Here is a 22,004-nt window from a genome sequence, read left to right as displayed (position 1 = left end):
AGTTGCTTCTGTGCCTCTCTGATTTTTTTTTTTATATGGTTGAATTTAAAAATGTTTTTGGCCAACTGAACCGGATCATACGGAGCATTTAAACAGGTAACTATCCTATTTTATAAAAGTGCAGACTAAGTGACATCTCCCTACAGAAACACATCATTATAAGCTGTAAATGTTGCTCCAACTTGTGTGTTTTTTTTTTTTCTTCTCCTGTCTTTTAAGTGGATTTGTGTTTGATCAGGAATTGTCGCTCTCAGCTGTTTGTCACTAGGAAGTCTTTTCATTACCGCCATGATGCATTCAAGCTTTCAGCTGCCAGAAATGTTAATGTAGCGATGTGTGGTTATTGTTAACTGTTGATTCCTCTCCCATGCTCTAATCAGCCACCCTCTCGTCCTCCCCCCCCCCCCCCCCCCCCATATCTTCCCCGCCTCCCTTATAAAAACCATCACCCTCGGTTCTACATCTCTCAACCACCCCTCCACATTTTTCTCTGCCCCCCCCCCCCCCAAATCATTCCACCTCCCCACCCCTTGTCCGGTTCTCCGCCTCCTCTAATTCTCCTGTCTCCCTCCTTCCCTCCCTCCCTCCCTCCCTCCGTCCTCGTCTCCCCGTCGCTCTGCCCCTCCCTCTCTGCAGGACTTCTGGCAGGTATGGGGTGTGTGCCGGGCAGCATGTATTGCACCTGAATGATTAACTGCACCTTTTGTAGTCACCACTCCTCCACCGTTCCTCCTCGTAGCCCCGAACTTCCTCTTCTTTTTAATTACTCGCACCTTTGATACGACAAAGAGAATAGCTGATCGCTTTTATTAGTTCAGGGGAACAGCTGACTAACACCTTTTTTTTTTTATCAACTCTCAGCTTCAGCAACTGTGAGACTGCTGAAAAAAAATGGCCCCACTGTAGTTTACGGACGGTGCATTTTAGATTTATTCTCACAGTGTCAGCGTCGTATTCAAGGAAGTTGTTGAAACGTGTAGATTTACATCCCTTCGTCATTTTTCTTTTTAAAGATGCACAATTGTGCCCAACAGGGATACACCGCAAAAAGAGAACTAAAAATAAGTAAAATTTTCTTGAAATTAATGTATTTCTCCTGGATTTGAGCAGGTAAATAAGATTATTTGCCAATGGAGTGCGTATCTTTACCACTAAAATAAGATAATTAGATATACTGCACTTGAAATAAGATGATGGAGATGAATTGTTCCTACTTTAAGTGTATAGATCTTATTCCATTGGCAAATAATCTTATTTACCTGCTCAAATCAAAGAAAAATACTCTCATTTCAAGAAATATTTTCTTATTTTTAGCTCTATTTTTGCAGTGTAGGAGGGGTTTGACCTGCTCCTTTATCTTCTAAACGGGCAGACCTTTGTCCAGGTCTGAATAACTCTGTCAGTCAGGGTAATGAGAAGATCAGGTGAGCACACCAAAGGGCAGGTTATTAGCCGTTCTCCATGAAAGCAGTAGGGAGTGCCGTCCAGTGAAGTGGCTGCACGCCCCACTGTGTGCGCACTTACGCCAGGCTTTATATTGTTCCTCGACGTTGTGCTGGCAACCGTCCAGGTGCCCCCCCCTTTTGTTTAGCTTGTTCCAGGCAGCTGCGCGCCATACCTGCCCTGCTGAATTATTGAAAGTGAGGACTGTGCTTTGCCTCTGCGAGGATTAATAAACGCCGCAGCGGCGCTACATAATTTACATGAAAGCGGTGTGTTTAGTTTAGCTTCATAGTTTAACTTTATGAAGAAAGTCAAACATTGCAAGCTGAGATGCAGAGAGCCCCCCCCCCCCTCCCAAAAAAAAAAAGAGACTAATTCTTTTTATGCTGTTCCCCTGCACTCCCTCCGCCTTGCTTTGGAAACACCTTTGCCTCTCATGCTTTCATTTCCTCCCCGAGAAGTCTCAGCTCTAGTTTCCACACGCTTTGGTGCTCCAGCTGTTCTATCCAGCATGCACTGCTGTCTTTGCCTGCCGCCTCAGAGGAACGTAGCCGGTGGGGGCGCCTCCTTCCTGCGCATGGTGGCATCGCGGCGTGGGTTTGGATCTAGGAAGTAGCTTTGTTAGCGATCGTCAAGGCTGTTTTGATGTGCTTGTGAGCCTTCACAAATCGTCCTCTGGATTGTTGAGATGCCAGTCTGCATGAGTTTTATTTTTTTATTTATTTTTATTGTTTTTTGTAGAGCATGGTTGAGAGCTCCTGAAGCCAGGAGTCGGTCTGTTCATCTTAACTTTATTCCCAATGTTCATGCCGTGGCTCGTTCTCTCTCTCTCTTACTATTTGTGAAGCTAAACTGTTTTCAGCGTGACCTGCGAGGATGGAGATGATGGGGGAACACACAGCCGCCACTCACATGGAGTTTGGAGGGGAAACAAACTGCTTGTTGCATCAACTTGTGTCATGCTGACCCTTTCTGATTTTTACAGGAAGCTTCCCGGGCAACCGCTTTGATCCTCACGGCTTTTCCAAAATGATAAATACGGGGCTGTGGAAAAGCATCTGCCCCCTTACAGACTTATGTTTTTGCTTCTCTTTGACTGTGATTAAGCACAATACTTGTGAGGCTGAGCAGATTTATTTGCCTTTGCTTGGCCTGATCTGTAGATTTAAGCAACCCATTTAACAGCACGTGTCTGAAAACATCAAGAAAGCTAACCGTTCTCAGAAAGCAGCACGTCGTGCTTTGATGTACAGAAACGGCAAAACAGATTAGAGACAAAGATTTGAAACCTTTTCAGTCTGGAAAAGGTTTCAAATGGATTTCTAAGGCTTCAGGCCTCCAGCAATCCTCACATGGAGAGAAGTACTGGCCTACCAAAGTGACTCTGAGCACATCAACCCATCTAGGAGGTCATAGCAGAACCCAGAACAACATCTAGAGCAGGGGTGTCAAACTCATTTTGGTTTAGGGGCCGCATTCAGCTTAATCTGATCTCAAGAGGGCCACACGAGTAAACTCATGGCAAGATTAAATAGAACTAATAAAAGTGAACTTGTTGTTGATTTTTATATTAAATTAATTTCACTTTTACGCAATATATTATGAATAACCTCAGCGTTTTTAAGAAAAGTATGTGTAATTTCAACAACACTTTTACTTAGTTAAACATTTATTTGTGCAGTATGCATAAGAACTGATCACAGTGATTATACAATGTTGAAAAACATTTATTCACATTTTTTGGAACTTAAAAACACTGTCCTGCATGACAAAATACATCAAAGAGATAAAAATTAAGAAATGATTTAAAATGAATTTTCCACATCTGAAGCTCAGTGCTACCATCTGCTGATTAAAACACAGCGCCCCTCGTGGACAATATAGGAACTGCATATTTTCAATTAAACGAAGTACATGTTTTTTTCAATAATTGTTTTATCATTCTCTTCCTTTTATCTCCTCTTTCTTTCACCTTTTCTTTTTTCTTCTTGTTCTTCCTTTCCTCTCCTACTTTCCCATTGTAGTGTCCATATCATTTGAGATATTCCCCGCATGAATCATAATAAAACTATTCACATTTATAAATCAAGCAGAGCACTATGGCAAAAGCAGCACTGCTTCACTTGTGAAAGTCAAATCTGATGAGCTCTTTTTGGCATTAAGACAAGTTAAATATTATTGCCACATTGCCAGACAGGACACTGGATACAATTTTTTTAATAATGATAATACCCGTGTGCCGTATGTTTGACACCCCTGATCTAGAGTATTAGCAGACTGCATTTCTTCTCATTTAAAGTCAGCATTTAAATAATCATTAAACAAATGTCAACTGTGGGGGGATTTTATCCTTTATTTAGGTTATTTTTGTCCGAAATGACAAAACGTTTCGCTGATATGAAACGTGAAACTGTGACACAAATGCTAAAGCAGAAGAAGTCTGTAAGGGCGCAGCTTTTCCTTGGCACCACAGGGTGCAACTTATTGCTTTAGCTTTCTCCAACCTTTCAGTGTGTTTTTGCTCTCTGTCCGAGCGAAACACACGGACCCCGTGAACACCTCGATCCCGTCTCTCTCTCTTTCTGCATCTCTGAGCTTTTCAAACTCATTAGAGGTTGGGTTCTCTGTAAAGCTGGTCAGCTTGTTTGCTTTCTTCTGTGATCAGACGGCTAACTTTCTCAAGAAAGCCAAATTTGCCTGCGTGTGATCCACATAAGAAGCCTTTTTTTTTTCAGACTGTGCTCCCTGAGTAATCATGAGTTATTACCATAGCATCTGCTGTACAGTTACCTCTGGGATTGGAGGTGAATTGGAGGTGGAGAGTGAATGCATTAATTTATCCTACACCCACACCGATCTGTTCACCTACACGCGCCGGTCTCTTTTGATCCCAGCTTCTTACCGTATACCAGCATGCAGCAGTAAATGCTGACTTTTGAACTCTCAGATGGTTGAAGATAATTTAAGGTTTTAGTTTAGTGTTTCACAGCACAGACGTTTATTTCTGTCAGATTTTTGAGCCACCGTCCAGATGTTTCCAGCTTGGAGATTGTTATATTTAGCCGTAAGCAAGTCACTCTGAATTGTGTTTCCCCTGAAACTCATGTCCTATATTGTACCGACTAAAGCGACAGAAACCCCCTTTAGCTGTCACATCACAGAAAGCGGCACCAGGGACACACAGGTAGAGATTCAGATTTATAACTTTTTTTCTACTCTACATCCTTTGGTCATTTTGCTCTGTGGGTTATGCTGCAAACTTAGATCCCGTTTGACCAGTTTATCCTGGTACTCTGGTTTTAACTTCCATCTGAAACGACTGAAAGAACTCAAATACAGACATGTGTCCTGCCTTCGATCTCTCAGTAACCCGTAGGAAAAGGAAGAGTTGCTAAGTAATTTGTAGCCGAAGCTTTTTTATTTGCAGAGACCGGTTTCAGAGTAGAGCCATACTTGTTAATGCACGTTGTCTTGCTTCGTTCATTCCTCTAAAACATGATTATATTCTTTCACTTCACGGCATCAAACCTCAATGTGGATTTTATGTGATAGACGGAGGAAAAAGTGTTCCTTTAAATGAGAGCGGGGAGGAAAATGATGCGTGGTTTTTAAAATCGTCTACAAATAAAAACCTAAATAGAGTAAATGTATTCAGTTCACTTAACTCTGACACCGCTATATAAAAATCTGCCATCCTCTTTCAGATGCCAACTAATCGGTAAGATATTTATAGTATCATATGTTTAGTTTAATCTCAGCGTAGATCCATCTGATCTGTGAAGGCTTCACTTTTATTGCAGATATATGGGGAGAAGGAAGTTGGTATGCAGCATAGTGCAGGATTACTTTGAAATACACTTGTAAAAACTATTTCAAACTTTAGACATCACATCCATCCATCAAAATCGACAAAGAAAGAGTGTAGCTCAACTGCAAAACTTAGAAAGAAACCACAGCACAGAGTGAACGCAGTCCGTGCTCTGCAAAAAGGGAACTCAAAATAAGTAAAAGTTTCTTGAAATTTTTGTATTTTTACTTGATTAGAGCAGGACTATTTGCCAATAGAATAAGATTTATGCACTTAAAATAAGAACAATTCATCTCCATCATCTTATTTCAAGTGCAGGATATCTAATTATCCTATTTTAGGGGTAAAATTACTCATCCCATTGGCAAATAGTCCTATTTGGCTGTTCAAATCAAGGAAAAAATACACTAATTTCTAGAAAATTTGACTTACTTTTAGTTCCTTTTTTGCAGTGTGTTGTTTATTATCTCTTGAATGTGGGCAAAGTGGACACGGTTTTGGCTATATGCCGTCTTCAGCACATTTACAGATGAAAAAACAAGTGACAACCATAAATACGTACAGGCTAGAAAACAGCTTGGCTAATTAGACGCAGATCAGGCAATCAGCCCAATAAGGACACATTTGTGTGGGGCTCTACACTGCATCTCTAGAATTATAAAACCATAGAAAGCGTCAAGAAAGTCACCAAACTGGAGAAAAAGCAACCATTTCAGTGAAAACAGTTCAACACCAATTCCTCATTCACACCCTTGGGGTTTCCTGTTTGGAAAGTGAATCCAGAAGGTTCCTCTGTGTAAGAAGAGTCTGTCTCTGTCGCCTCCGCTTTTATCAGCCGACAGTCTCTTACGCCTTTTAAACTTCAAGGAACAAATATCCTGGCCAGCTGCGTTGAAGTGTCAACCCACACGGGCGTCTCTCGCCTTTATTATTAACATTACTTTTGTGTTCAGAAATCCTGATTTTTAGCTTTTTATGCATCAATCGTACCCACATTAAAGAGAGAAGAAAGCATATAGAGTGCTGGATCTCTTTTTTTTTTATATACTGCACACTTACTTGGACATGTCTATCTGCCTCAGCTGGCAGACTTTGAAAAGAGAAACAGCCAAGAAGGCCATGGTACCCCTGGAGCAGCTGCAGATATCCACAGAATGGATGGAAGAACTTGATTGACAGCAAGAAGAGAAGAGGAGTAGAAAGAAAGCCATAAGCTGTTTGAAGTTTGCCACAGCCCATGTAGGGGTTTTTTAGCTAATGTGGACTAGGGTGCTAGTTTTAAGCTTTTTAGAAATCATGCAAAAACATTGTGTGGTGGAAATCAGACGCTGAACATCGGCGTAAACACAACCTCCCCAATGTTAAAGGTGGTACACTGGAAAAAGGGAACTGAAAATAAGAAATATTTTCTTGAAATTTGCGTATTTGTCCTTGTTTTGAACATCTAAATAAAATAGGCTGCCAATAGAATGAGTATGTTTACCCCTAAAATAAGATAATTAGATTTACTGAACTTGAAATAAGATGCTGGCGATGAATTGTTCCTATTTTAAGTGCAAAAATCTTATTCCACTGGCAGATCATTTAAACTTGTTGCTGAAATTAAGGACAAATACAGTCATTTCAAGAAAGTTTTACTTGCTTTTGGTTCCCTTTTTGCAGTGTAGGTGGCAGCCTCATGCTTAATGGATGCTTTTCTTGCCTTTCAGCAGGACCATGGCCCTAAGCATACAGGCAGAGCTCAGAGGAAATGGTTTAGATCAAAGCGTAAAGATGCGATAAAAAGAGCTGGTCAAACCCCAGACCTAAATCCAGCTGAGAATCTGACAAAACATAAAACATTAATGTTGACAGATGCTCTTCATCCCATCTGACTGAGCTTTGACAAAACCTGAAAGGACTGGCAGATGTGATCTAAGCAAAAAAGTGGCTCTACAAACATGTTAAAAAAGAGAAAATCCTGTCAATTTCCTTCCATGTTTGTGTTATTCTATCACATCCCACTAAAATACATTGAACTTTGTGGTTTTAACTTGCCGTCTGGTATGAATACTTTCACCTCTTCTCCTCAGGACATTCAGCAGAGACTGTGCAGACAGGCTATCAGAAGCACCATTGCATCTTAAGTCGGCTTGTTAATGCTTTGCATTAATAATACAGACTACAAAGCTTATCTTGCTCCTCCTTCGTTCAGTTCCCTGTCTGCTCTTCCATCGAGGGGCCAGCTGCTGCAGTGTTGGCCACAGATCTTATCCGTGACACAGCACTGCAGTCTCCACACACACAGGGCCAAGTTTAAGCAGCTATCTGCCTCCCAGCCAGATGGCCTGGTGCGCAGTAAAGGTGGAGTCTCACCGCCTCGTATTTTACTATCAATGTCCCGGATGTTCGTTTCTTTCTTCTTCCTCTCGGATATTGACAGGATGGAGTCTGATGTACTTCAGTGGGAAGATTAGACCTGGCCAAACCTTTCACTCCCGGCTGTCTTTCTATATGACAGCAGTGCGTTTGACCGTCCTGCCGCCAGCGGAGCTCAGCGTTCAGCCCTCAGTTCTGTCAGCGCTGCGCTTCGGCCTCATGTGGCATGTGGGGCAGCTCGGTTTGTCGTCTGTATACAGCTGGTGGACTTGGCTATAACTGAGCTGACGTGAAGAGACGTATGAAGCACAGGAAGATCCCTGCCCTAGGGATTTATTCAGACACCTGGCTCACCTAGAGAAACAAACAAATCTGACAAATCAACAGACACCAGCAGATGTTGGTTTACTTGAGGTTCTGCAGTAATTTATCAGCTATTTTTAAATCATTTTACTGTTGCACTACAAAAACGTAACAAAATAAGTAAAATATTCTTTAAATGTGTTTATTTTTCCTTGATTTGAGCAGGTAAATAAGATGATCTGCCAATAGAATAAGATTTTTGCACATAAAATAGGAACAATTCATCTCATCTTATTTCAAGTGCAGGATGTCTAATTATCTTATTTTAGGGGCCAAAATACTCATTCCATTGGCAGATAATCTTATTTACCTGCTCAAATCTAGGACAAAAACACAAATTTTAAGAACATTTTACTTATTTTTAGATCCGTTTTTGCAGTGTGGTGCCTTTTGAAAAAAACAACCCAGACTCAAACATGCGTAGGGTCTTTAATTATTGTGGGTCCAACTCAAGCTGAGGAAGCCATGCACAACTCAAAGAACAATCAAGTCCCCTATGGCAAGGTTAAACTAAATACAAACACCTTTTAAATGTATGTATAAGTGTAATCTGAATTTTAAATAAATTAAAAGAAAGCAATAAAACAAGCTAGACAAAAAATTTTTTAAGTGATCCAATTGAATTTATGTCTGCCCTGCAAAATATATCAAAACCTTTAGTATCAAAGTCCGCATTTTCTAGTTTTTACTTCACTTTTCTATTTATTTAGCTCACGATATTTATACATCATTAGCCTCATAGTCATATTTCAACACTTTTGGAAAATAAAAAGACTTTGTAGCAAGCACATACATTTTGTTTTTGATATTGTAACAGCAAGCCAAAAGTACAGCTTAGGCAATTATGTTACAACGGCAACGATATTTTTCTAAAGCATAGAAAAGAAGCTAAGTTTATAACTGAAAGTTGCCAAAAATATGATAACGCACAAATAAATGGCCACTTAAGCAGAAAGTATTGAAACCAAAGTCACCAGCTCAGATGTGAGCGCACATAACAAAGACTTATGTGCTGACTTGTTTAATTAGGACCCGGAGGTAAGGACACAGGTGTGAACGGTAGCTGGAGACCTCGCAGACCGGGACCCTACCCAGAGATTTAAGAGATTTCTGGGAAGCGATTCCGTATGCATTCAGCTAGACGTCATCATTTCTGCACTATTTTCTCAACACCAGTGTTGTGTTGATCTGTACAGCCGTGCACACCTTTTACTTTTATACGCACAACTGGGTCACCGATTTTATTGGTAATGATTTTTTTTTAATTTACCAGCAATCGCTTAAATTTTAGATCTTGTACAAATAAGTGTTGCTTTCCAAAATGAACCATGCTGACCATTCTGCAGTTTGCTAATGCTGATAAGCCAAAAGGCTTTAGGATGGATGCGTTGTAGATTGATCGCACCAAATGGAAATAACTGGTGCATGTAAGCCGAGCGGCATTGTAGATCAATTGACAGTAGACCAATTGAACCTGAATGAGATTCCTTCAGCAAGGACAGATGAATTCTCACAATCATTTTTACTCTAATCCAAATTTGAAATACTCCAGAGCATGTTAACATTTACTGCTGCATGCTGGTGCTTTCGTGTAGGTCGCCAATGAGAAATATAATGCAAAGCTTGGTTCATGTGCACAGCACTCTTTGCAAGAGGGAGAACAGACTCAAGATTGGGAACTTAAAAGAAAGCGCTGTTCAGGATGACCTGTGTGGGTTTTTCTGTTTGTTTGTTTTGACCCTGAACTGGTCAAGTTTATTTTTTATTTATTTTTACCAGATAAATATGTAATTTGCTCCCTTCCCCTTGGCCTGTATATTAGCATTTGTTTTTTTGTTTTTCTTTGTCAAGGTGATTCAGGCTATTCTATGGGGCTGTTTTTGTCCTTGACTCAGGCCAGGGGAAAAAGTAAGCCATTATGTTTAATGTGCTCGGTGCCTCAGCTCTGATAATGATGATAATAACGAGGCCCGGTGCGTCTCTTGGTATTTGTGGCTGTCTATATGGAGGATACCTGCCTACTGGAGTAATGTTTGTTTGTTTGGCCTTTCGGTTTTGTGGCCTGGCATTAAAACCTTTTTATTTGAGTTCTTTAATTACAAATCCAACCTCTGTGTGCTTGTCCTGCTTTTTTTTTTTTTACCCTTTATTGAATTTTTCTCCATACTCCGCACGCACACAAACATCTTAAAACCTTTAACCTGTCTGATTTCCGATATACTTCTCTTTCATTCCCTGTCAGCCGGCAGCACAGCTCTAATGAGCGCATTTCTTTCTCTGACCTCCTGTTTTCCTCTGCCTTCTCCTCCAATAAGGCTGATGTAGATGGCATTAATAACACAAGCCACACAGAAAACTGCTGTTTTTTTGCCTTTTATGCGTTGCTGACTCAAATGAATCAGCCTGGACTTAAATTAAGGGATTATTCTAAGATATAATATCCATCATGCAGTCTGTATGTTACAAGGTGGGAGTGGGTTCTTGGGGAAATACGGTAAATTAATTTTTATGCAGTGAACGAGGCACCACTCAATTTTAGTCATTCATTTATGTTTTTCCTAAAGGGCTGGAGTTGGGGGGTTTGCTTTGTCCAGCATTTACTTGGTGTTAATCTTGAATAGAGCTGCTTCAATTTGATTTACTTCAGACAAAGCTAGTACAGAAATATGCAGTGGCAAGCTAATTTTATCACGTTGCAACCGCAAACATTAATATATTTAATGGGCTTTTTATGTTTACCAACAAAACGTAGCACATAATTGGGAAGTGGAAGAAAAGAGATGCATGACATTCCAAAGTATTTACAAATAGAAAGTGGAAAAGTATGATCTGCATTTGTATTCAGCCCCCCTGGTTCCATACTTTTTGCAAATCCACCCTTTGCTTTTTTTTGGGTCTTTAGTTGTAAGTATCTACCTGGTTTGCACATGTAGAGAGTGGTGGGTTGCCAAATCTCAGTCAGACTAGATGGAGAAACTGTTTGATCTGCAATTTTCAGGTCATGCCACAGATTCTAAATTTGACCACGGTCTGTACTTTGACTAGGCCATTCTAACACCAGACCATGCTTTGAGTTAAGCCATTCTGTTGCACCTCTGGCTATATGTTTTTGCCTGAAGTATGATGGATTTTGTAGGATTGTATTTAGCACCAGCCTCCTCCACAGCATGATGCTGTCACCACCATGCTTTGCCATTGGGGTGGTTGTTTTGGGTGGTGGTATTTTTTTTCCACATACACCAACTTGTGCACGCTGGCCAAATATTTTTATCATGGTGTCATCTGAGCAAATCACCTTTTTGCTATTTGGTGTGTTTCCTAACACCCTTATAGCAAGCTTTAAACAGGACGAATAAGTTCTTTAAAAATGGCTTCTTCTTGTTGCTCTTTCATTGAAGCCAAATTTGTGGATTCTCCTACCTGATCTGTGGATTACTGAAACTCCTCCACCGTTGTCAGTAGTGTCTTTGTAGGTTTGCAGTGGTCCCAGACCAGCTCTCTGAACTGTCAATTCAGTTCAATTACTAATTAAGTGTGTTCAGAAGGCAGCCACTGGATCTTATCTAAGGACATGTCTGTGTGAAGGTTGCCTGAGTACAGATCCCCCCCCCCCCCCCCGCTAAACATTAAAAGAAAAATGGCTAATTTTCCTTCTGTCTCACAATCAGACATTTTTTTTAGTGTATTTTCTCAAAATCCCAGTAAAATACATCAATGTTTGTTGTTCTAACATTACTACATGTGGGGAAATAAACTTTTTTTAAGGTCCTACATAGTCAAATCATAGCATTGGATGCATTTCCTCTTTCAAAAGGGAAGAGGGTTTAGGTTGTTCTGGGTGTTTCTCATGTTTCAGTTCCACCAGGATGAGACACATTTAAATGCCTAACTTTGAGTGGCCTCCACCGACTGTCTTGCATTGATCATTTCTGATGGTTTGTTGTGTCGCTCAGTATGAATGCACATGTGTGTTGTTTTGTTTTTGTCATTCAAGGCCCTGCTGAACACAGCAGAGGCCACAATGTTCTCTAATCATTGTTTCTCCTCCCTCCTCCTCCTCTGAAATGGACCCGGTGGCAGACGGAGGTAACTCCACGAGGGCTCAGTGTGGCCCCCAACCTTTCCACCCGCCACGCCCTGCCGTCACTACTCCACCAGGCATGCTCTGTCTTTCTGTGTGGTGGGGCGTCCTATACTGCTGTCTTTTCCAGTCTTTCTCTCTCTCTCAGTGTGTTGTGCATGTGAATAAACGATTTTCACGCAACTCCGTTAATACACACATGCTGAGTGAAAAGCATCACGTCAGCATCTCTGTGTGTAGGGAGTTATATTAACGTGTTTTCCGTACGGGTTGGGCTTCAGAGATGGTTAATTAAAACTGTGTGTTTGTGCAACTGTCTCTCATGATGTTTTCCCCTCTTTTTTAATGTCACTTTCACACTGTGAGTAAACCCTCTGGTGGATGACGTGTTTTCAACCCGACCACAGACTAATTGTTTTTTTTTTTTTGGTGTCTCCCTCACCCATCTGTATGGCTTCATGTGTACGCAGCGGTTGCATGACTCCCGTCATAACCCGTCTGCACGTAATTAACATTCATGTGCAATGTGAGTGCGTGGAGAAACCAAACTTATGTGTCCATTACGGCTGCACATGCGATCTGTTTTAACTCCCTGAAACACGTCATCGCTGCAGAATCTGTAAAGTTTGAGCTTTTTATAACTTTGTTCTTGCTTTTCTTGTTTTTTTTTTTGTTTTTTTTGTCCTGACCTGGATGAGCAGAAAATTGCCCAGGAGAGAGAGAAGTTTGCAGATGAGGACAGCATCTTTTACACATTAGGAGAATGTGGTCTCATCTCCTTCTCTGACTACATATTCCTCACAACCGTGCTGTCCAGTAAGTATTTAGTTGATCTACACACACTTGCCTGTAGGTGACAAGTTTATAGCCTGCAAAGGTATTCATACCCTATGCTCTTTCAAACCTATTATCTTTATTAGAATTTGTTTTCTTTTGTCTGGGAACTACAGTACATATTTTCTTTCCTCTTTTTTTTATTTTTTCCCCCTTTTTTTCCTATTTTTTCCCTTTTTTTCTTCCTTTTTTTTCTCCTTTTCTTTTTTTTTCTCTTTTTTTTCCCTCCTACTACAGTACATATTTGTAATAATTGCATTGAAAATAATAAAGGTGCTATGTTTTTCCAGCTAGAAATCTAAAAAAGTGTCACGGACATTTATATTCAGTCCTACATAAAATCCAAGGCAGCCAGTGAGCTTCAGAAGATGCCTAATTGTAATTTGCGTCCCCATTGTGTAATTTCAGATTAAGTCTTTAGAAGTCCGGTTTGCCTCAAGCAGTGTGACACAGCAAAACAAGTCAAAGCAAATCAAAAATCAGTTTAAGAGCCTTTACAGTATATGTGGCAGAAAAAAATACACAGAGCATCACCTTGAAGCCACTATCATTGTGTGGAAAGTTGGTGTTGGCCAGTTATTATTTATTGCATGCAGGGGAATTGGTTGAACTGGAGTTAGTTTAGGGGTATCAGACTGAAAAGGGGCTGAACTGACGTGACGTCATCTGTCAATAAATCCTGGAAGCTTGTCATTACTGACCAATCAGCTCTGCAGTCAGGATTATTTTGTTAATAAACATTGGTAAAAAATTGTTAAACGTTGTGAGTGGGGAAAATAAAATTCAGACATGAGTTATCCCAAACATATAGAGGGTGGAAACAGATCATTACTGTCCCAAAACCTAAAAGGAGCCTTAAAAAAAAATTAAAAGGACAGATAAAGGCACGTGGCCATAAGTTGAATCTTTCTATGATCAGCTAACAGGACTCTGATTCTTGCACGGAGTTTATTAGGTTGTGTAAAGTAAAAATTTCACTCCTAATACAGAATTTCACTGTCAATTTTTGCAATTGATAGCTTGATGGCCGTATGAAAACATCTACTGCGGTTTACAGTAACTATTTTAATTTGGCGTAAATTTGGGATTTAACGCCGATTTGTCCATGGGGACCTTGAAATAACTTAACTGACACCATTTAAAACTCATTTAAATATTTTTTTCCCTTGTCTTTTGTGCCTTAATGTTGGTAGATAAGGCAAACATGTCTCTATTAACACTCTGAGCTTCACTATCACCGCCATTACGTCTTTGTCGTCGGCGTGGGCGGAGCGATCTTACAGTCTGCGTCACATCAATTTAAAAAGCATGCTGCACTTTTCAGATTATTATCTGAATCTGTCTTAACTTAACAATAATTTGTTTTGGTCAGGTGAATAAATGTATTGATTTGCTGGTTTGTGACAAAAAGGGGAAAAGTTAAAGGGGTGTGAATACGTTTTTAAGAGGCTAAATCTTTTCTGCTTCTTCAGTGCAGCAGATGAGACCCTATGAGAACTGACATTTTCCAGTAAGATGTTGGTAATGTGGTCATCTTTGGTCACAATTATTTTGGTCATCTTTCTGTTTGCAGAAATAAACTGTCTTCTTTAAACTTTGATGCTTAATCAAGCACTCACTGTTGAAAAAGGGAAGTAGCACAGTCATTTTTGTGCTCTGAACATTTCAGTTAATCGTGATAAAAACCAGACTTCATTCCCACTTCTTGAAGGTTGTTGAATTATATCTTCAAGTTAAGTAGATAACTTATTTTAATCTGTTTATGTGACAAATGTCTCAGGCAGAGTAATTTTTTAAAGGATATGTGCGGTACCACCGGACTGGTTGCAATCCATTTTATGGACCTAAAAATGTTGGACCATGATGGATACATTTTGCCCACTAGCAAAAATTACTCTGTCATATAAAATAAGTCATATTCATATTAAATATGTCAAATATGCCCTTTTTAAAAAGCTGTTTAAGGCAGTTGAAGCTTAATGTCAGACAAAAACTGTCAATTTAAGTCTATTATAGAGATTATGTTCTGCTACTTCTTATCTGTATAATTTCTGTGGAAAGCAGAAGTTGTCTCATAAAGGTCAAATCAAAAGACCATAGTGCTCAGATTTGTCTGGATTCTCACAGAATCCCTGTTTTGAGGAAGAGACGTTTACCAAACTAGTCATCTGGCGTTTACTCACCATAGTTCAAACCAATCAGCGTCTTTGTAGCTTCAGATTTATTTTACCAGTGAGTATTGGTGGCCTCAGAGCCTGTGATTCTGCAGTTACAGTTGTGCCATTACACATGTCTTTGAGTTATTTAATGTTTAATAAATAACTCTCTGTCTGTTAGGTACTGTCCGTTGAATATCAGCCCAAACCACTGATATTAGGACAATAGCTCAAAGGAATGATTCGAGCACTGGCGTTATTTTAACAGCAAACTCTGCACACAAAAATAGAATAAAGGAGTGACAACTTCTCTTCAAGTTCAAGAATTTATTAACAGAAATAAAATGAACATCCAGAGAACATCATTATAGAATGCTGTTTGTCTGAATTAACACTATATTTCAATCAATAACTCCTCTCTTACTAGGCTAGTGAAACTTAACTAAACTACTAAACAACATTAAGATAAAAAGAAGCTAAGAAACTACGTACACAAAATAACAATTGGAGAAAATAAAATGGTTGGAAACCATCATCAGAATGATTCAGTGAATCTTGGCTCCACTGCAGATCCAAGTTAAAGAACTAAAATTCATCTTAAAGAATATGGAACAAGGTCAAATTAGCTTAACTAATTCAGAACAACATTTGGCATGCTGAACCCATTCACAATACATATGTGAGTCACATAAAATATTATTTGAGGAAATAACAATTTAAAGACCGATTTACTCGGTAAAAATCAATAACCTTTAGGACTCTTGATTTGTGTTAATAGAATTATTTTTCCAGGGAATAATTAAGACTCGAACTGGTAACTAGCTAGAAGATGCTGTAGCGGACAATCGACCGGAAATGCCGTGTCGGGGCACTTCCTGTGGCCATTGTTTACATTAGCATGAGTTTACCTTAAAGTAACACAAAACACGATTAAATCGACATTAATGTTCCCTATTAATGCTGTACTATTGGACAATGACGGAACGAAACAAAGACCAGTGTTAAGTTTAAACGGCATTGTTATGTTTAACTAGGTGGTACCTGTAAATTACCCGGGAGGCTAATGATAGCGGACATTCTGCGCTAATTTAAGAATACTTTTAAGCTCTATTTGGTCATAATGAGTGGACCAGACCACACAAACATTAAATGTCCCATCGATGTATATTTTCCATTATGGAAAATAAATAATAAAATAAAATAAATAATTATAACGGTAAAACACACTCAACATAACATTGTTTCAAATGTCGCTAACAGGTAGCTTAGCTCGGTCTTTTACCTCCATCAAGCCTTAAAAGAGTGCACCTTTTCTGAAAGGCCCCAGAGGCTGCAAGATCACTTAGCAAGAGGCATCACACCATGAAGACCAAGGAGTTCTCCAAACAAGTCAGGGACAAAGTTGTTGAGGAGTACAAGTCAGGGTGGAGTTATAAAAAATATCAAAATCTTTGATGTTCCCCCAGAGCACCATTTAATTAATCAACTTGAAATGGAAAGCGCATGGTGCCACAACAAACCAGCCAATAGAGGGCCGCCCACCAGAACTCACAGACCGGGCCAGGAGGGCATCAATCAGAGAGGCAGGAAAGAGACCAAAAGTCACCTTGAAAGACCTTGTCCTTGAAATACGTGCAGCTGTAATTGCTGCTAAAGGTGGCTCTAGAATGTACTACCTAAGGGGGGATGAACAATTATGCTGCACTGAAATTTGTTTTTTGTTCTTCTTGTTGTTTGCTGCACAATAAATAACAAGACATCTTCAAAGTTATCAGCATGTTCTGTAAATTAAATGGTGCACAATCTAAATTCATTTTAATTCCACAATGCAAGGAGAGAAAAAAAAACATGAAAAATGCCCAAGGGGTTGAATACTTTTGCAAGGCACTGTATGTTGATTAACAGATGGCTCCTCCAAACACCATCTCCACACACTGGTTCTGTGAAACAAACAATCTGGGTTTTTTTTAGGTCAGGAGAAGCTGGAAGGCGTCTGAGCTAAGCCATTATGCAACCTACAGGTCTAGATGCTGCAGTCTGTTATCACATACCTGAGGACATCTGCAGAGGTCATGTAGAGTTCATGCTTTTGCAGCTAAAGTCACTTTTGTCAACTAGATGGCAAGACTGTTAAAATGACCGGTTTTCTGTTAAACATCCAGATTTGCACCTAAATAAAAATGGATTAAACAGAAAGCATGAACGCATACCTTGCATTTAAATGCAGGCTTTGTAGAAATTGCTTGAAGTTTGGAGCAAAATTCCTCCACAGTGATAGAAACTCCTTGACAGTCATCATGAACGCTTGATGCTAATGTTTCTGCTAAAGGGGTCACAACCAGTTATTAGGTTTAGGGAGCAATCCCTTTGCAAACACAACACAGCCAGGTTGGTCCGGATAGCTTATTTATACTTATTGAATGAAATCCTAATTTAAAAACAGCAATTTGCATTTACTCAGGTTATTTCCAGGAGTGGGTAGTAACTAGTTACATTTACTCAGTTACATTTATTTGAGTAACTTTGTGAACAAAATGTACTTTTAGGACTAGTTTTACTGCACCGTACTTCTTACTTTCACTTGAGCAGATATTATGAAGAAATATCGCTACTCTTACTTACAAAAATGCACCAGAGACACGCATCTACAGTTTATATTAAGGTGAGACTTCTTGTTTGTACACAAGTTTTGTTGTTTTAATGGTATTCTCTATCTGCTGACATTATTGAGCTGTTTACAGGTCATGTAACCACAGCAGACAGTATATATTGTTATTGGAGGTACTTTGCACTCTCCTAACTTACTATACATTAACTCTTTTGTTTCATAGGTTTTATGTTGAAAAACATTCTTTAGAAAATAGTTTCTTCTGCCTGAATTTGTCACATTTGTAATTATTGCTTGTAAATTTAATATGTTGTTAAAATACCACAATTTGTACATGAATTGTGGTATTTTAAATTACATAATTTTAAAATATCAAACCAGTTGTTATAAATATTTACTCAGTACCTTAGTAGCCTTCTTACCAAATACTATTTTACTTGAGTAATCTTGAGTAATTCTTTTGGTTGGGTACTTTTTACTTTGACTTGAGTAAAATATGTTGGAAGTAGTGCTGCTCTTGAGTAAAATTTCTGGCAACTCTACCCACCTCTTGTTATTTCTGTCAATTGAATAGAAACGGAAATATGTAAGTGTGACAACAAAAGCAGAAACGACACAGACAAATGTTTGTGTTCTTCCTCAGTGCTGCGTGTTGTAGCAGAACCACTGCAGCGGACGGCGCAGGTTAATGATGCAGGTTTTTGTCTTGTGCTCAGAGGGATGTTTATTGTCCTGATGTTTGACCTCAAGCTCCTTCCCAGTAGTGTGATCATGCAGGCTGCTCTGTAGGAAATATGTTTTACTACTTTTCTCCTGATATTGTGCTGCACTGATTTAAGAACATATCGCTCTCTGTGTCTTCGTGTTCTGCTGCGTCCAGCTCCCCAGAGGAACTTTGAGATTGCTTTCAAGATGTTTGACCTGAACGGCGATGGAGAAGTGGACCTGGAGGAGTTTGAACAGGTCAGACCGCAAACTGCAACTCGTTTATCTCGATGCAGAACTGGGAAAAGAAATGGGAAGTGTCTCTATACTCAGCCGACACGGCCGTACAAATAAACAATTTCCATTTTTTGACAGTAAAACACGGACATATAATAGTGGTAGGAATGATCTCCAGTAAGATAAAGTTTGATACGCATAAATTAATAAATTGAACAAACAAGCATCTGTTTACAGCATACAGTCTTGTTTTTATTTATCTAAGTAGAATTGCAGAGTTAATAAAATAACTTTGTCCTGATTCGAGACGCACCGATCAGAATTTTGTGGCCAATTTTCAATGCCTGGAAATTGCTGCTAGAAAATGCTGTAGAACCCTAGAAAATGGTTATATCTTGAAATTAAAACAAGATACTTCTCCTTTGAACTGTCTTTAGCATCACTGAAACAGGATTCTTTGTCTCTGTTTCTTAGGCTACGTTCACAATGCAGCCTGAAGTGACCCAATTCTGATTTTTTTTGCCCGTATGCGACCTGGATCTGATCTTTTCATGACAGTCTGAACAACACAGATTGGATTTTATCAAATGCGACCCAGGCCACTTGGATATGTGGTCCTGAATCTGATACGTATCTGATCTTTTCAAATGCGACCTGTGTCTGTACGGCCGGGTCGCATTAATCCGACCTGTACGTCACGATACTCGACAAACGTCACTATTCTGCGTCCTGCTATGCAGAAGCGGGAAGAAAGACGACACCCTTAGCGGACTACAATGAGGAGAGCATTCAGTGGAGAGAAAGCTCCGGTTAGAAAATAAATTAATTACCGCAAAATGCGTGCCAGCATTATAATCCATGTTTACTTCGGCAAACACTGAGGACGCTTGCTGCGTGTGATGTCATCGCGTCCCCGAGTGCACATGCGGGACACTTCGGTTGAACGCATTCAGTTCACACAGGAGAGCACATACGAGTCGCATATATTTGGAAATGTGAACGGACACGCAAAAAAATCGGAATTGAGCATCAAGACCTGCAGTGTGAACGTAGCCTAAGACGATGTAGATCTCCACCTATACTCTGAAATTTCTTAAAGCATCACAATGTTTCCAAATCCAACATGTTTCCAGACAGACCGATGTTGAAAGCTCAAAGGGATAAAATGAAGCAACTTCACTCTTCCTGTTATTTGATGAATGTCTTGCTCTATTTTGCCCTCTCACAGCCCGAAAAGTCCGTAGAAATGTCTTGGCATGACAAAATAGTTTACTCTTCTCTGTGGTTCCTTTTGACTTGTAAATATCTAACCTTGTGTTAAACAATTCCCCTCATAACAGTATCAACACAAACTAGTTGCACTTATGCATGGTGTGGTCCAGTATGGCAAAAAGATATCAGGCAAAAAGTCTTAGAAACAGGCTGAGATTGGACCAGATCCGGTCACCATCTGCTTTCTCTGTGTATTTACCATCTTGGTTCCTGTGGCTGCTGTCGTGCACAGGTCCAGAGCATCATCCGCTCCCAGACCAGCATGGGCATGCGACACCGCGACCGCTCCACCACAGGAAACACCCTGAAGACGGCCGGCTGCAGCTCGGCTCTCACCACTTATTTCTTTGGAGAGGACCTGAAGGGAAAACTCACTATTGGCAGCTTCCTGGAGTTTCAGAGGAAGCTGCAGCACGATGTGCTCAAACTAGAGGTAATGAGAAGGAAAATTAAAGTCATAACTGTCTTATATCAATACAATTTGCCTTGGGTTTATCCTTTATATCAGCAACTACACAAGCCCTGTAGACACTGACATTGATGTATGTCTCTGATTTGTGCATAAAGTGAGGTCTACTCAATTAAAGTTTTCACAGCTGTTACAGTTCATACAGCTGCGCTAAACTGTTTACACGTTCAGCCTGGAGTTGACGTGTTCTTGTAACATTTTCTAACATTTGCATCCTTTGCTTAAAGTGAACGTTAGCAGAGAGTTTATAATGAATCAAAAGCATCTCCATGTTTAAAAGCATCAGTCAGGGGAAAGGGACAGAAAAAAACACACCATTATCTACTAGGCCTGAACAATTAATCACATTTGCAATATGATCGTAATTAAAAAAAAAACACAATTTCCAAATCGCAGAGGTCTGGAATTTTTGGCTACATAATTAATTGATAAGACACGTCCTTTAGGTGTCTGTAAAATGTTTAAAGTGGGTTGGCCTCTACATGGAAGGGAAGAGAGCTGCAGCAGTGAGATAATCTAATTTTAATATTTGTTTTAGAGTTTATATAATCCGACTTTTCTTACCAGAAACTTTCAGGAATCTCACCATAGCATTAAAGCTAGGGTCAGTGATTTTTTTTTTTCCAGAAGTTTCCCCAAGTCCCTTTCTGAATAACGCAAGTTGCGTTTTGTATGCACAAAACCGTCTTATTTTGCAATTTTGCTCCTCAGAAAGGTTATGCGTCCTACACTGCAAAAATGGAACTAAAATAAGTAAAATCTTCGTAAAATGAGTGCATCTGTCCTTGATTTGAGCAGGAAAATAAGATGATTTGCCAATGGAATAAGAGTTTTGCACTTAAAATAGGAACAGCTCATCTCAATCATCTTATTTCAAGTGCAGGATGTCTAATTATCTTATTTTAGGGGTCAAAATACTCATTCCATTGGCAGATAATCTTTTTTACCTGCTCAAATCAAGGATAAGTACACTAACTTTAATAACATTTTACTTATTTTTAGATCCATTTTTGCAGTGTCGAACGTACCAGTCCATTTGTTTAATACATAGACTTATTTGTTGGTTGCTTTTTATGCTTAACAAGGATTCATCCCCAACTCAATTAAAGGCTTTTCTCTTGAATAAGAATATTCTGATTAATTAAAAAAAAAACAGTTCAATTTCTTGTTTTAAACAGTCCTTGTTTACAAACATCTTTATCTACAGAACTTTTTGGTGTTTGTGGTTAATGCAGAGAAAAGTCAAAATTAAATCGCAATCATCGTTGAAATAAATCACAATTTTGATTTTTGGCTAAATTGAACAGCCCTGTTATGGCACCGTGAAGATAGTCATCAATACTTAGAGATCACAGTAGAGATGTAACAAAAACATTAATTTTTTTTATTGATGTAAAGACTAAATGGGGAAAACTGGTAAGGTAGGAGACCTGGCTTATTAAATGTGAGAAAGCCTCTTATGATCTGAAGAGACCAAATTTTAGGACCACAAATGCTAAAGACGTTCATTACCAAAACATGGCCATGCTCTCTTTGAACAGAACTGGATTTTTGTAAATTTCAGCTTCAAACAGCAGTGAGTTTTCAATTTATTTATAAATTGAAAACTTTTTGACTAAAGTATTCAGTCGCCTGCTGTGAAGATGGAGACAGGTTCTTAGCACCTTATT

General features: G+C 39.4%; 1 protein-coding gene across 6 annotated transcripts in view; it reads left to right on the top strand.

Moving 5' to 3' along the window:
- Positions 1–22,004, top strand: part of micu1 (mitochondrial calcium uptake 1) — a 59,168-nt gene that overhangs the window by 24,790 nt on the left and 12,374 nt on the right. The window contains exons 6-10 of one of the 6 annotated variants that reach the window (XM_021314665.2): positions 637–648; positions 12,053–12,130; positions 12,755–12,869; positions 18,532–18,614; positions 20,098–20,298. In XM_021314665.2, the coding sequence (XP_021170340.2) occupies positions 637–648; positions 12,053–12,130; positions 12,755–12,869; positions 18,532–18,614; positions 20,098–20,298 (489 nt within the window). The remainder of the gene's footprint in view (positions 1–636; positions 649–12,052; positions 12,131–12,754; positions 12,870–18,531; positions 18,615–20,097; positions 20,299–22,004) is intronic. The other 5 variants (XM_012859218.3, XM_012859217.3, XM_012859220.3 and 2 more) reach the window with 5 other exon arrangements.

Source organism: Fundulus heteroclitus, chromosome 22, assembly GCF_011125445.2.
Source record: "Fundulus heteroclitus isolate FHET01 chromosome 22, MU-UCD_Fhet_4.1, whole genome shotgun sequence".
NCBI lineage: Eukaryota > Metazoa > Chordata > Actinopteri > Cyprinodontiformes > Fundulidae > Fundulus > Fundulus heteroclitus.
The sequence above is the reverse complement of the archived record's forward strand: the minus strand, read 5'-3'. Positions and strand labels throughout refer to the sequence as shown.